Source organism: Protopterus annectens, chromosome 1.part0 (assembly GCF_019279795.1).
Source record: "Protopterus annectens isolate FY-2018-M chromosome 1.part0, PAN1.0, whole genome shotgun sequence".
In the NCBI taxonomy this organism is placed as follows: domain Eukaryota; kingdom Metazoa; phylum Chordata; order Ceratodontiformes; family Protopteridae; genus Protopterus; species Protopterus annectens.
The window spans coordinates 781198242-781214224 of NC_056725.1; the positions used below are offsets into that span (position 1 = coordinate 781198242).

A 15983-nucleotide genomic window follows, 5' to 3' on the forward strand; every position below is an offset into this window, starting at 1 on the left:
GGATCAGCATCCATGTGGCCAGAGAGCCTCTATATTATGAGGTATTAGCTGATGTCCCCATGCAAGATCCCACTCCTGCAGATACATTACTTCCCCTGCTCTATCAGTGCTTCAGGTGTCCACATACAGATGTGGCAGACCATGCGGTTATGATCCTGAACATCATCATGATGAAAGCTCATCCACAAGCATTGTTCATGTTCAGATAGCACCCCAACTTCTAGCCAGGGCCACAGAGCTTGCAGTGCAATTCCTGGCTGAGGTAGTTCTCATGGTCAGGGGCAATGATGGTGTACTCACTATTCTACCATGCAGGACTCCACCTGTCTGAGATGCAAGGGTGTAGTTCAAGCACAGGTGCTTGATTGTGTTCATGCAGACCCTCACACATTAAAGATCATCTTATGCACACCACCTGACACACACACACACACACACACACACACACACACACACACACACACACACACACACACACACACACACACACACACACACACACACACACACACACACACACACACACACACACACACACACACACACACACACACACACACACACACACACACACACACACACACACACACACACACACACACACACACACACACACACACACACTCTCTTCTTTGGTATTAGGCCTGCCCTCCTGTAACCCCTACCCCCGTACAATGATGATGACTGTGGCCTGCCTTTTGCACATTTCCTTGTGACATTGGGTTGCCTATATCTGATGCACAGGGTGGAGAGCTAATATTTGCTTAGTCAGATACTTGCTTTGATTGAATGTATTGTAAAAACTGTTTAACTGATAAATATTTTCCTTCTCAGTTGTAAATGATTGGCTATGCACTTCTTTACCCTCATTGTATTCAAAATGGCAGTGCCTTGTGTGGCAGCAGCCTCTCCAGCTCCCAAAGTGCGTGCTATGTTTTTCTGTCTGTGATCCAATGGTTGGACTGTTTGGTTGGGTCGGTTGTGCAGTTGTGTGCAGCTGTAGTGTCCGTGATGTCTGTAATGTCCTTGTTGCTTTGTTTTTAATGGGTTTTTGGAGTGATCATGAAGCTTGGACCTTCAGTGTTGAGTTGTGTAAGGTGCGGGTATGGAAGGTGGAGGTCATACTCTTGGCTACCGGGTTTGGTTTGAGGAGAAACAGAGTTGTATTTGTTTGAGTCAGAAGGATGAAGCTGGATTAAACTTGGAAGGTGCTGGTGATGTCGAAGATGGAATTGGTGGCAGAGACAGTGTGGATAGTGAGGACTTGTGGAGAATCATTGGACTGGGTGTGGCTGTTCAGGCCTTTGGGCAGGGGCTGTCATGTTGAATGCAGGTGGCAGAAGTCCAGTTTTTGTTTGCCCGTTTTTGTTTTACTTTGGAAATGGACTAGGTCTCTAGTGTCTAACAGGACTGGATTAGAACTTAGGTTGTTGCTGATATTGGAGAGGGTGATGGTGGCTTATGTACCTTATATGCTGGCTCGGTCACTGTTGTTTTTCATTGCTGTATTTGTGTATTTTATTTTTTTTCTGTGTTGCTATGATTTCTGTTTACACATGAGCTTGAAAAATGAAATTTCGTTCAGCTGTGCTCTTGAGTATGGTCTGAATGACAATAAAGTTAATTTTTTACTTTTGACGACTATTTGTTGTATTATTCTTAGTAATGCAGTCATAATAGACGGGTAATAATTGCTTGTTGCTATTCTTGTACAAATGATACTGACATTGACCTGCTCAGTGTTGGTTTATGTACATTAATTAAATGAAATGTGTTATGCTCAGTACAGGGTGGAATCATTTATTTATGTAGCATTAATCAGTCTTGAGTTAAGGCTGACCTTACTATACAGTTGAGGCATGTTTCATCTCAGTGACATAAATATCTGCATATGAAAGAAATAATTTCTATATATCTTTTTGAGACATTCAGCACTTACCTTGTTAATACTTGCTGCTACAAGATGAGCCCTTGGATGTTGACTCTGTCTGATGCTGACATAAAACAACCATTATATTGTTAAGTAAAGTTTGAGGACTTTGGCAGTTTTCAGTTTTAATATATGTAGGCGCTAAGGATTTTAGGTTTTCACCTAAGTAGTAACTATGCATGTTATCTTTTGCCTGTTAGCCAGAGCCATGGTATATTGTGCATGCCTACGCCTGCAAGCACCATCTGCAGCTAGTGGCTATTCATCTGACTCATCATCTGTTTTTGTAGGAGCTGCTTGTCCTGCCTGTACCCTTGGCAACTTGTGATCCTGGGCCTTGTTGAAGGTGTTTCCTGATAATTATATTGTGGAATATGGCACAGACTGTGAGTCTTTTGACAGAGGTGGCTAGGATGTACAGCAGGGCACCTCCTGACATGTCTAGACACTGGAACTTTGATCTGTGCATGTTAAAGACACATTCTATAATATTCCTAATTTGAGCACGGGCATCATTGTATCCTTTCTTAGTGGGGTTGTGTGTATTTCTCATGGGTGTCATGAGCCAAGGTTCCAGTGCATAACCTGCATCCCCCACTAGATGCCTTTGTGTAAAGTCGCCCCTAGCAAACTTTGTGTACAGGTCATGGGAATAAGCTCATAATATAGTTTTTTGAACAGAACTACACAATGATACTTCTATAGCCGATGAAGTAAAAATCACATGGTAAATACTACATTTGATTTATTCATCTGGACTCACAGACTCACACCACAGAATCTTGGTCACAAATGCTGTGAAATGACTGATGAAATATATATATTCCTATAGTGCATAAATCAAGTTTGACATTTTACAAAAAAAATAAATAATTAATTGGGAACCCCAACATCAGTTTACTTTATCATTCTCAGTCGATATGGACATCCTACTCACCTAAATATTCTCTGACTACGGAATGCAAAAGTGGTGCGATCTATGTTATTAAAGGTCTTGAAGTGCCCTTCAGATGTGCTAAGGCTTGCCAGACAACACTGCTGCTCAGTTACTTTTATGTATATACCTCTAGGTCAAGTATGCTCTTATATGCATTCTGACCTTTGCACATATATTATCAGTTATCAGGTGTTTATTATTCAGTGTACATTACATTGAGTGGTCACCATGCCACCAACAAGTTGCATTTTTATTTCTTTACTGCATTTGTTTGAGCTTGGGTCATGGCTACTTATAGTGACAAGGTATGGTCAATTGAAAATCTGTGATAACAATACTAAAAATTATTGCTATTGGCTTACCTTTTAACCTTGCAACGGCAGCTTCAGAAATTATGGTATTCAGTATTTTCACCAAAAACTTATTATAAAAACATCTTTTCAAATATCCTCGTAAATTTGATAACTACCTTTTTTAGAGCCATTCCAGCTTTTTCCCTCACATCAGAATGCGCATCATAGTGAGTATACAGCATTACCACCATCACTGTACCCGTTCAGTGCCTCCATTACTATATTGTTACATCTTCAGTAATTAATTAGTCCACAGTGGAAATGTTGCATTTTAATATAAGTTAAATATATTGCTCTGCTGCATGATTTTTCTACACTGGATTTTATGGCAGACATGGGACAGCAACAATCCCATGCGGAATGTGTGGAGTAACCCTGAACATGCATACACCCTTTTTTGTGTATAGCCCCAATGTATAATTTACTGCAGAAAATTAAAATATTACTAGCTTCTTTCTAACCCAAGGAAAATATTCCAGTATGTTATAAGGTATTCAGGGAATAAAAATTCTTTGAGGTCCTGTTGACTGCTTGCATATATAGGAAATAATGCAACACCACTTCTGGACACCAGATCAGATGCATTACACTCTTGCCGACAAACTGTGACTTAACAGCGTTTATCTGCTCTCCTTCAGAATAATTTGTATTGCTACTTCCCAAAATCATGTCTGCATTTACTACCAGCACTGCATGAACAAATATGCGAGGCGTTTTTGTACTGTGCTTTATTATTCCACACAGTTATATACACAAAAACAGTTAAATACTTACAGTAAAGCACATTATCCAAACTGTGTTAGTGACTGCAGAACATTCCACCTCACACCAACACCTATGGGACAGATTTATAAATAGTAATATCAAAGTAAATGAGAAAATAACTCATGGAAAGCATAGTTTCATGCAAGGATGGACAAACATGTATTCTTCTCTTGACTGATCCTCTTACTAAAGCTTGCTTCCTATACCATATTTAATGTAAGTGTAGACAATACATGAAAATCAGATACCGAAAAGATGCAATGGTTATCAATTCTTTCATAGCTAAGCACAGATTCAGACAGATAAACAGCTCATTTGTACTTTCTTGCATGTTAAATTTAAGTGGCCATCAATTTAAATTTGGAGAACATTAATTAGGAGGGGATGAAGAGAAGCTAAACATTGCAAGTCATTTCCTGGTGTTCTTCCATATTATAAATACTGGTACTGACTTAGACAGGGAAAATGGACTAGTAGATTGTGACAGTTACTGAAACATACTGCAGAGAGACAGAGTTAAACCGCTCTGTTACAGTTATGTATTATTGTATGTAGCATTTCATCTGAAAACACACACAATATGCAAGCTTCTCTCTGATATTTTTATACTTTAAACCATGCAGATGCTTATAAGCAAAGTAGTAAAGTAATCTTCAGACCATATCTAGTTTCTGATATCTTCGTGATATGTGCATACATGTTATACAGGATGTCTTCAAAAGTGTCAATGAGCAAGGATTTATTTTAAGTGCCCTCAATTCTGCTAGCTACTGCTTACATATTCAGAAATGTCTCTCATTTACTAACCAATGGTTTATATGCCATTGAAAAAAGCATACTTCTAATTATATTTCTTAGAGCTATTTGCATATGGCAATGGCTGCAACATTTCTACTCTAGTTAACGACCAAATGGAACCTATTCATGAAATACAGCACCTTCAGTACTTGTGGATGGGCAAGGGCCTGTCATTCATGCAATATCTAATACATGAGCTCTGGCTGTCTCTGATTACCATTTATTTAAATGTATATCTTGCTTTCTATATTGTTTTAAGAATGTTCATTATCAACAAATGCAGAAATTATATGTAAGTGGCATAAATATAAACTTCTACACATTTCTGTGCATATTTTCAGTAAAAGCAAGGTGAATATGAGTTTCTCTCAGATAAACTGTTTCTTATATTAACTGTTCTGAAGCAAACATGATGTTTTTCATCCAAGACCCTCTAAACTATAAAATGTATTACTCACTAATTCTGTGTAATTTCTAATTTGATATTTTGCTATTTATTAATAATAGTATGATGAAGATTGCTTGTTTGATGAGAACATGTATGTGTGTGCATGTACTTTATAATATTGAATATGAAGAATATTTTTCATTACTGTAACAGTGCAGCAAAAAACTAATGGACTAGTGACCACAGGGTGACCACATAAGGGCACTACAGGATAATGAAGTAACTGTTTTTATAACTGCAGAGCAAAGTCAACAATTCTACAGTCTTTATTCAGACAAGAAAAGTAAAGTTTGTCCAACCCTGGAATGAAACAAATGACAGCTTATTATACCATTATCAAAATAACAGTCACCTATGACAGTACATAGCATTGTCAGACTTCACGGTGGGAGTATGCCACACACTATGGCTACCTATCTACACAGAAGAGAATCAGATCAATAACTCTGTAGTATAAACTGCATTAATACATCGATTGCAAAGGCTTTTACTAAAGCATACTGTTATGATTTTTGTTGCAAAAATTGTTTTTCTCATTTTTTTGTGAGCATATATACAGTTTAATATGTAGAATTAATTGTTGCTCTCTGTCTTGTTGCAGACATATATATTTTAAAACACACACATACTCACAGACACTCACACTGCCACCTCTGAAGGCTGATAGTCTTAATATTACATAAGTCTAAAATCTGCCTCTGAAGGCTGATAGTCTTAATGTATGGAAGTCTAAAATTATCACTCTACTTTCAAGAAAAGACATTTTATGGGCTAAATTAGCTAAATGGCTTCAGTTTTAGGGCTGATCTGCAATTTCAATACTTATCAATACTTAATGTTAGGGTCCCTTAGATCCAATATTCTCGATTTGTTGGAATGGCTGGAAAACAGGAATTATTATTATGATGTTCTTTTTGAATGTGATATTCATGTCTAGACACTTTTGTTTAATATTAGCTGCAAAGTCCCCCAAATTAAAACATGCCCTATTCTGCCCTCCATCTACATGAAGAATTCATGATTGCTTATACTGCTCGTAACATGTTCCATAATGGATCTGCTTCAGCAGTAGTATTAGACATTATAATTCTATTGAAACAATATACTTCATAATCTGTAGAGATAAGCATTCAGTTATCAGTGAAGTGTATAGACAAGCATTACCACATGTAGCACTGCCACGTGAAGCATTTCCACATGTAGCCTGACATTGCTAGGACTGAGAATCGTCTTTGAAAAGGCTGTAAAATGTATCATGCACTGATGCAGTCTGTTTGGTGTGGGAGAATATACCCACATTTTAATAACAGTACACAGCCAACTGAAAGTAAAACTAACAAATAAAAGATTAATTTCACAAAACTACACAAGATAGTTCCAGAGGTTATGCTAAGTGCCTCTTAGTGTCCATCACTAGCCCCTTCTGAATTTGTGAAGCTTCTCAGCTACTTTTTTCAGTTCGGATTCAATTTCTTCAAGGTGCTCTCTTTCACGTTCCTAAAAAACACAACAATTAGAATTTACAACAATTTCATACCTATTTTTAAAAATTAAATTTTATCTCACTCTGCCCTATTCTGTAGTTTATACCTATTATATTCAACAGTCTTGTAGCTTAATTACATAGTTGTGAGTAAAGAAATAAGGGTCTCAGGGCTCAAGTGACTGGATCCAAGTGTCATGCTAAGAGTGTATAAGCGCACACATGCGCATGCACCCACGCGTGTGTGTGTGTGTATGTGTGTGTGTTCTGTGTTCTGTGTGTGTGTGTGTGTGTGTGTGTGTGTGTGTGTGTGTGTGTGTGTGTGTGTGTGTGTGTGTGTGTGGTTGTGTATGTGAGTCAGTAAGGTGAAGATACCGAATTTCCTAACTCCTAGTACTTTGCTGACTGTTGCTGTCTACATTGCCTTCTCACAAATTCCAGTCATTACAATTATATCAATAATGGTAAAAGTATGAGGCAGGTTTGTTTTTCGGATGGGGGGGTGACTCATCCAGTGAAAACCCATACGAATGCATGGAGAACATGCGGACTCCAGAAAGAACTGACGCACTCAAAATAATTGCATAAATTAAATGCTTACATTGTTCCAGTTCTATGATCTGCTGACTGCATGATTTGTCTAATACTGATTCTAGTACTAAAGATGAAACATTTTACTGTCTTATTACATTTCACTGAAAAACAAATTGTTTGTCATTGCCATCAACTTATATATTACTCTGTTGCATTTTTGAAGAGACATTTAATGATGTTTAGTAAACCAGACACATTTACATGAGTGGGCATTGTAGTCCAGTATTTAAATGGCAAACCAACTTCATCTATCATGCCACAGTTGTGAAAAAATAATAGTGAACAAATACATCCATTATATTAGCATGGATTTGCCTGCATTAAAGCAATTGCTTTATTTTTGTATTACTTGTTTGATACAATTGAACAGTCGACTTAATAATAATAATAATAATAATAATAATAATAATAATAACAGCATATATAAGAAACATCCTTTTGGCACAAATGTCATTAATAGTATCACAATCTCTTATTAGCATTACGCACAATTATATATCAAGTTCCAATAAAGAAGATTGCATAAAGTCACACTGTTTGCATTGTGTGCATAAATGTATTGCCTTGGTTTGCAGATCAGCTAAGGCTCAACCTTACTGCTTACTTAATGATAAAATGTAGTCTTCATCATTCCTCAGGAGTTTCCCAACACTTTGTTTAATGTGAAATGATACTTGATTTCAAGTGGTCATTAATAAAAATTCTGTGCTCAGAATATCTTTTTAAAGCCTTGAAATTCTAACCCTACAGAAGGAAATATCAAGATTAAAAGGGTGCGTTGCTCTTTTCCAAGTTTCCTCAAAAAGCTCACCCAAACAGTGGTTTCAGATTACTGCAATGGTGATTAATTTTACAGTAAATGGTCTTGTTGTTGTTGTGTAAAGTTCTAGTTAGATCTGATCCCATAATGAGAAAGCTGGCAGTCTGCAAGGTAAGACACAGTGTCTATATTACTTCTGCTCACTTTCCACACGCTTATAAGACTTAAGTGGGGACTACTTTGAGCATTACCACTGGCTTTGCCCCTACAAGAGCCAATATCCCCGGGCTGATGAAGTTTCTGTGTAATTCTCCTCCCTTACTTCTGCAAGCGATATGTTTGTATGATACTTCTAGGAGAAAGCATTTGCTTGTAAGTGTATAGATCAAAACAACAGTCACAAAATAGCAGACAATGTTGTGTGGTGTACGTTGTGCTGGTAGTGAAACACTATGAAACATCTGCCTTACTTTCTCTGATACTGACAGCTAGCAAATGTACTAACATATCTCCAATGCTCTGTCGCACAATCTGCATAACCAGCTCACCGGTTCTCCTGGTCAGTGGCCTTTGCTAAGTATGTAAAGGAATATTTATCTGACAGAAGAGACAAAAAAAATCACTGCTTACAAAATATGCATGAAAGCAAAAGCATTGTCATTTACTATATCTGGTTTACATGACTGGTCCGTAGCTTGTCTTACTGACATGTAAATAAAATGACAGCTGATTGTATTTTAGGTAAATACTATTTCTAATTAGGTGTATGTCAAAAGATTTATTTGTTTATTTATTTATTCATTTATTTGTACTCATTAACTGGAGGTTTCTGCTGGCCTGAACTTGCTTCAAGTAGGCACCCAAAGGAATAGCTTCATTTATTAGAAATGCATTCCTGTTGTGTGTTTAAGGGCCCTAACCTGGAAATGCGACCCTTGGAACTGTGAGAATGTAAGCGTGATTATGGGAAATATATACTGACTCCAAAATCAGTGAATTTTGGAGTATTCCTTCTTATTGAAGGTACAGAGATATCAGAGTTACTACATATGAGTAGCAGGACTGAGGGACGTGCAGCCGCCATGCTGGCGTAGCAGTGCAGCTGCCGCAAGAAAAAATGCTTTAAATATGTAGCAGTTGCTGTTACTTGTAAATGTTAAATCACATTTAAATGTTCATAGGTTTAGGACTTCCTGTAGAAAATCAGTTCACTCAATGTTTTCCCGTCATGAAAACTGCAACTTTATAGAGAACATATAATTAATACTCAGGTAATTCTGTAATACGAGAATGAATACAGTGATACATCCAGAAAGAGCACAGACTGGTTCAAATATATACTGTATGTATATATATATATATGTATATATATATATATATATATATATATATATATATATATATATATATATATATATATAGATATAGATATACATATATATATATATATATATATATATATATATATATATATATATATATATCTATATATATATATATATATATATATATACATATATAGATATATATAGATAGATATATATATATATATATATATATATATATATATATATATATATATATATATACGCACACACGTTGTTCAGTGCCAAATACCGCTTGCTCTAGAACTGATAGAAGAAATAGAGGTTAAAATATATGGCCAATAAAACGAGAAAGCATGAGTGTTCATAATGTTACGTTGTCCAAGAATGGTAGGCAAAATGGTTTTGATATTTTGTGATTTAGGTTTTCACATTCTTCCCTATGAATAGTATTAACTGTACTGTTTTGTTAAGGCAGGAATGAAGAAATATAATTCCGGAAAAATTGTTAAAGTTATCAGAACAAATGAAATGTAAAATTTGATAAAATTGTATTCTGCAAGATAGTGGACAAGAAATATATTATATCAGCACTTAGCTAGAAGCTAACCTACATATTTTGGTCTGATGAAGTTTGTACATTTGCAGTTTTGGTTTGAAGAAGTTTGTGCATTTACAAACGAAAAGTGCTTTACCTTAATAAATTTAATGTTTTGTCTGAGGCTTAGCCTTTTTTTTGTTTCATTTTACAAGTCTGTCTTGCTCTCTGTCAATTTTTTAACCTACATACCTCAACTTGCAGACACTGTCAATAAGTAAAAAGGCACTAGAAAAGCAAGTATATCCAGCCAAAAATCTGGACATCCAATTAGCATAAAATGTGAATACCAAATAGCACATAACACTTCCCACGTCCATTAGGAGTGTGGGATACTACTTAAAACACATTTACAAATACAGACTGATAAAAGGATGGAAAACAGAAGCACACTACCAAAGGGACAGAATAAATTCTGCAGAATTTAATGAACTGCTCTGCAAAATTCTACTACACAAGGTCATTTATTTTTGCTTCTGAAAATGGGATATGTAAGATGTGCATCTCAGTTCTTTAAATTATTGGTGCTACTAGTATGCTGGCCAAGTAGTATATGTTTTGCATACTAGATAGCTTCAAAAATCATATCTGATGAGGTGGGATTAAGAAAATTGTGTGAAGGAGTAGATCAAGGCTGAAAATTAGGATATACCTCCAAAAATAGGTACTTCGTATGCAATGACAAATCAGGTCTGAAAATAGGAATGCTCCTCCAAAAAAGAAACACTTGAGAGGTCTGCTAACCCACATCAAGCAGAGTTAATAATACAATTTGACTGGTTGATTAAACTGCTGTATTTAGACTGTGGGTTCTAAACCTGCAGCTGAAATGTATAAACATCCTCTTGGTCTGTCTGCATAGCTTTCAAAATATGTATTAGTAGGGTCTAAGTGACAATACAGACATTAGTTTTAGACACAGGAGAATTCACAGACACACACGCACACACACACACACACACACACACACACACACACACACACACACACACACACACACACACACACACACACACACACACCTTGCAGCAAAAGCAATTTTTCATGTGTAGTGTTAAGAGAAGTCACTACACACAAGCCATGAATACCTGTTTTAAACAAGAAAACACAGAGCTCCTCCTTATCATAACCAATTTCAAACAGGTACAACATTTTCTGTAATACATTTGATGGTGAATAACTTTGAGTAATCTCTCCATAAATTAAAGTTTAATTACTAAGTATTGCAGTGATTAAGTGATATTGTAAGTGATTAGTGTTAAAAAAAATTTTAAAATAATTATATTATAAAACATCATATTATTAGACAGAAAGATGAAGGAAGAAATAAATGCACTGCTCATCTCTATGTGCTAACATAGAAACTTGAAGAGAGACAGAGAGAGGGTGGAATAAAAAGATACTGATATCTTTCAGTTTTGACAATAAATGGTGTAATTAATACCCAGTATTTGAAAAAAACATTTTACATATACATATTATTATAGATCGTCAAAACATATTAAAATATTTATTAAGTTCAACATTTAAAATATTCAATGTGTACATAATATAACGTTTTTTTTTAGAGTTGTTTTTAACTAAGTGCTGTACAGTTTTCACAGTTGGTATATATTATCTGGGAGATTTAAAGTAGTGGTACCTTTCAATGAGTGAGCATGGAGGTGACATCATGCCTTTTAAACAGTATTTAAATGGATTCATTATGGAGTGCAATTAGATTCTGATGAAGTCCCCAGTCTAGGGGATGAAAGTGCTCAATCTGTATGTTTTTTATGTGGAAGAATAAAGACAGTTTGTGCTGAAGAGTTGGTTGACTACAAGTGATTCCTGCTGCTGACATCACCAGTATGAAACAGCAGTTGGCGCAGATCTGAACACTGATGCACACCCAGTCTGAACATTGCCCGTACTTCAGATTCTTGTACATAGTTTACACAAATTCTACTGCTTTATTTAGACCTTCTAATGTGCTTTCTCCAGTCTAGGAAAATCTAGTTGGATTCTTTCCTCATTTCTCGCTTTTTCTCAACTCTCTGTCTCACTGCAAACAATGGGTTAGTTGTGCTACATTTTGCTCTGAATCCAGTCTCCCATTTTACTTTCTACTACTCTGTGTATTCATTTATCAATCACTTTCTGCAGAACTTTCATGCAGTGTGACAGGAGTATGATATCTCTATACTACCCACAGTTGTGAATGTCCCCTTTGTTCTTGTACTCTGGAACAAGGGTGCTCATTTTGGGATACACCTTTCTCTTCACACTGTCAGGAGTACCCTCTGGAACCATTTCTCCTTTAATTTTCCCAATATCTTGTCCATATTTGCCATGACCTCATCTGAACCTGCTGCTTTCCCTGACTTCTTTTAGTGCTGTTCTTTCTTCTTCTTCTTCTTCTTCTACAGTGGGATCCTTCTCTTCTCTTATTGTGACTGTGTCTGGGGCAGTACAGATTCTGGGTGATAAAGGAGAACAATGGACTACGCATAAGTGCAAATCCAGGATACTGAGCAACATGGTTATGCAAAGTCCACTGCTCCCCTTTATCACCTGAAACTGCTACTGTCACTAAATATTATAAAATTAAAAAGCTTTTCATCATTGCTGAGCATATTTCTCAGCTGTCCGTGACATTAATTAAAAATTTCTTACTACTGAATGTGTAACATGCCCTTCAAATGTGAAACAGTGAGGAATGCGGACTTTTTAAGACTCAAAATGAGGAACACTCCTCATAATGAGGTCACTAGAGAGGTATGAGTAACAATAAAGTATTTTCTACCCATCGTTTTTAGTTTTGCCCCTATTTATTGAGCAAAGAAGTTGAGAGCTGTGGCTGAGATGATATGCAGCAGCTCCTAGATGTTACACATCTGCCATAACATTCTGAGAGATACGTAAAAACACTGGTGCATTCCAGTGTTTGCCATTATCACCCAGCTTCTGTGGGGTTTTCTTCATCTAGTAGCTGGTGGAAGTGATCCGTTCATCTGCCTTTGATGTCCTCTGGAGTGGTGAACAGGTTGCTGCTGGCATCCCTTACAACAGTTGTCAGATGACAGTCTTCTTTAGTTTTCTGCCTTTGCCTTGTAGTCAGAGAGAGTTTCTTTGTGCCATCTGCTGAGTTACTTTCCAGAAGCTGTTAGAGTGTTTCTGGTGCCTTGTTCATTGCCATTGAGACTGCTGTCTTAGCTCTTTGTTATGGTGTGCCTTCTTAGTCTGGTCATACACATAACATGAATGATGCAAGTAATTTGACATTTGCTTCACATGGGAGAGTCATCATGGAAAACAAAAATAAAATCAATGAAACGTATATGAAAGGACTGCACATAGAAGAATAGCCAAAAGCAAAAAATGCCTCTTTTGTGCTGGATTACTTTATCTCTTTTTAATATGCAGTGTTCTAGACTTGACAAGTAAACTGTTAACCAAATGGCAAAACAGTGAATTGTCAATATATATGTTAATATATCAGCGGTGCTACAGCAGTAGCATTGTTACCTCACAGCAAGAGGTTCTCCTATTCAATTCTCAACTGGAATGCCTTATGTGTGGAGTCTGCATGTCCTCCCCGTGGTCGAGTGGCTTCCAAAAGACATGCGTGAATGGGCGTACCTTTGCTGAAGGTTGGGCGTTGGGCTGGCAACTCGGCACCATAAAAATCAACTGCCAATCATTAGTGGACCGGAGTTCTGCTGTGGTGACCCCTAACTGGGAAAAGCCGAAAAGACAAATATATATATATATATATATATATATATATATATATATATTGGTCTACTTCATATGATCCAAGTTTCAAAACCTTGAACATCATATGGCCGACGACCATATGATCGAAGTTTTAAAACTTTGAACGTTCAGTATGGAGATGGCCGTACAGCGCGGAATGTGAAATTTACCATTTTCCTCACTGTAGTTCAATCTCAGAGTTGGTATTTTTAATTATTTGGGGGTGTAAGGGGTGCAGGGGGCTTGCCCCCAGGAAAAACATAAAAGAAAACTTTTTTTGTTTTTATTTTTTTTTTTATTTGATGCTAGGACTGATTTGTCACATAAAATATAATGTGACATTGCCCTTGACAGCAAATCATCAGATAAGCGAGATATTTCACTCATTTGCATACTGCCCAATGGTTACAAGTGAACACAAAGATAAATGCACTTGCAAAGGATCATCTGATGAAAACATAAATGAGCAAATGAGCAGACTGTGTGAGCCAAGTAGTTTTCATCAACCCTCACAGCCTATGTAAATTATAGAATAACAGGAAGAAAATAGGCAGGAAATCAAATGAGAATGGTAAATTGTGACAAGCAGTACGTAAAAGAACAGAGAGTGTCAAGCAAGTGTGCCCACACTGCCAACTTACTGAAGGGCATCAGGTGACAAAAGTAGACCCTAATGAAAATCCCACACAGTGGAATACTTCAGTGAACTCATTATGCTAGTGGATACATAGACTGTTAGTCCAAATAGCAAAGTAGGTCTATTTCAAGTAAACTAAATATCCCTAGGGCTATCCAATGTAATATCAGAGGCCACGTGACTCAGTTTCAAAACTAGCAATCACTCCCTTATAGACCTACTTATTAATAACATACCATATAGAATAACACATATATTAATTCTCCCTCCCTAACTTAATGAGTACTGCCCTATGGTCTTCACAAGTCAAAATATTTTGAGTCATTTTTCCCCACTAACTTAATATTCTTCAGTTCACAACTTTAACGATAAATCCAACAAATATGAGCGCTTTCGTCTGCACAAGGCAGACTTCTTCAGAATAATAAACCTGTGGTGCCTCTGTTTTTTATACAATCATATTCCAAAGCAATTAATCAATAATTGATAATTAAACCATCAAAATTGAAATTGATTTTAAGGTGAGAAAGTAGTTTTAATTAAATGATTTCTCATACCTTAAATCTTTGTGCTTTGTTACATTTTTTGTATGCACTTTTTTTAAAAAAAACGCCCTATGTAAGTACATTAATACTGAGAAGTCTTGTAAGTTATGTGAGTTAAAAACATTTCAACACATATTTTATGTTAAAAAGACTTCGAAAAATAAAAAATTATGTTGTGTTTTATGCAATTCATTCATTTAGTTTAAGTTGTTAAACAATACATTTTCCAATATTAACCTGTGCATGTTTACTGTTGTGTAAAACAAATAGCACTGATTTCAAAAAATTATTTTCATCAACTACATGGTTCATATAGAACCATATTTAAATTTAAAACAACTAATGTTCAAATCTGTTTAAGTGTTCATTGTGTTGTTTATATATACAATCTTTACTAACATTTCAAATAAAAATAAAAAAACTACAACCAAATAAGTGTGGTATAGAAGCCACAATGTTCAACCTAAAACCCCATGTAAACAAGGATAATTGTAACTATCCTAAATGGTGTCATAACAAGGAACTGTTCCCCCTAAAAACACACACACACACCCCCACCCCACGAGTGGTAGGCCAAAAATGTTTTTATGACTGTTCTATCCTACTGGGGTATGTACACTGTGTGTATCTCAAACTGTGAATGTTTTTAATAAAAATGGTGATAGTTAATATGTTTATAAATATGGTTGTTAATACATAGTGAATGATAAATATATAAAAATACACATTGTCTCTAAAATATACTCTTTAAATATATAAATAAATATTTAATTAAAATACAATTGATAATTAAAATTAAACTGATGCTGCTTTGTACATACCCTAGTAAACAGTAAACTTTCTCACCTTAAAATCAATTTCAATTTTGATGGTTTAATTATCAATTATTGATTAATTGCTTTGGAATATGATTGTATAAAAAACAGAGGCACCACAGGTTTATTATTCTGAAGAAGTCTGCCTTGTGCAGACGAAAGCGCTCATATTTGTTGGATTTATCGTTAAAGTTGTGAATAAAAGACTTTTTTTGTCTGTCAGTACGGAACTTTTTATCAGTTTTCACAGTTTGGTA

General features: G+C 35.9%; 1 protein-coding gene across 2 annotated transcripts in view; it reads right to left on the reverse strand.

Annotated features, from left to right (window-relative positions):
* Positions 1–3933: 3933 nt before the first annotated feature.
* LOC122794531 (cilia- and flagella-associated protein 251-like) overlaps positions 3934–15983 on the reverse strand; it is a 325579-nt gene continuing 313529 nt past the window's right edge. For both annotated transcript variants that reach the window (XM_044063015.1, XM_044063007.1), the window contains one exon: positions 3934–6728. In XM_044063015.1, the coding sequence (XP_043918950.1) occupies positions 6645–6728 (84 nt within the window). In that variant the 3' untranslated portion in view covers positions 3934–6644. The remainder of the gene's footprint in view (positions 6729–15983) is intronic.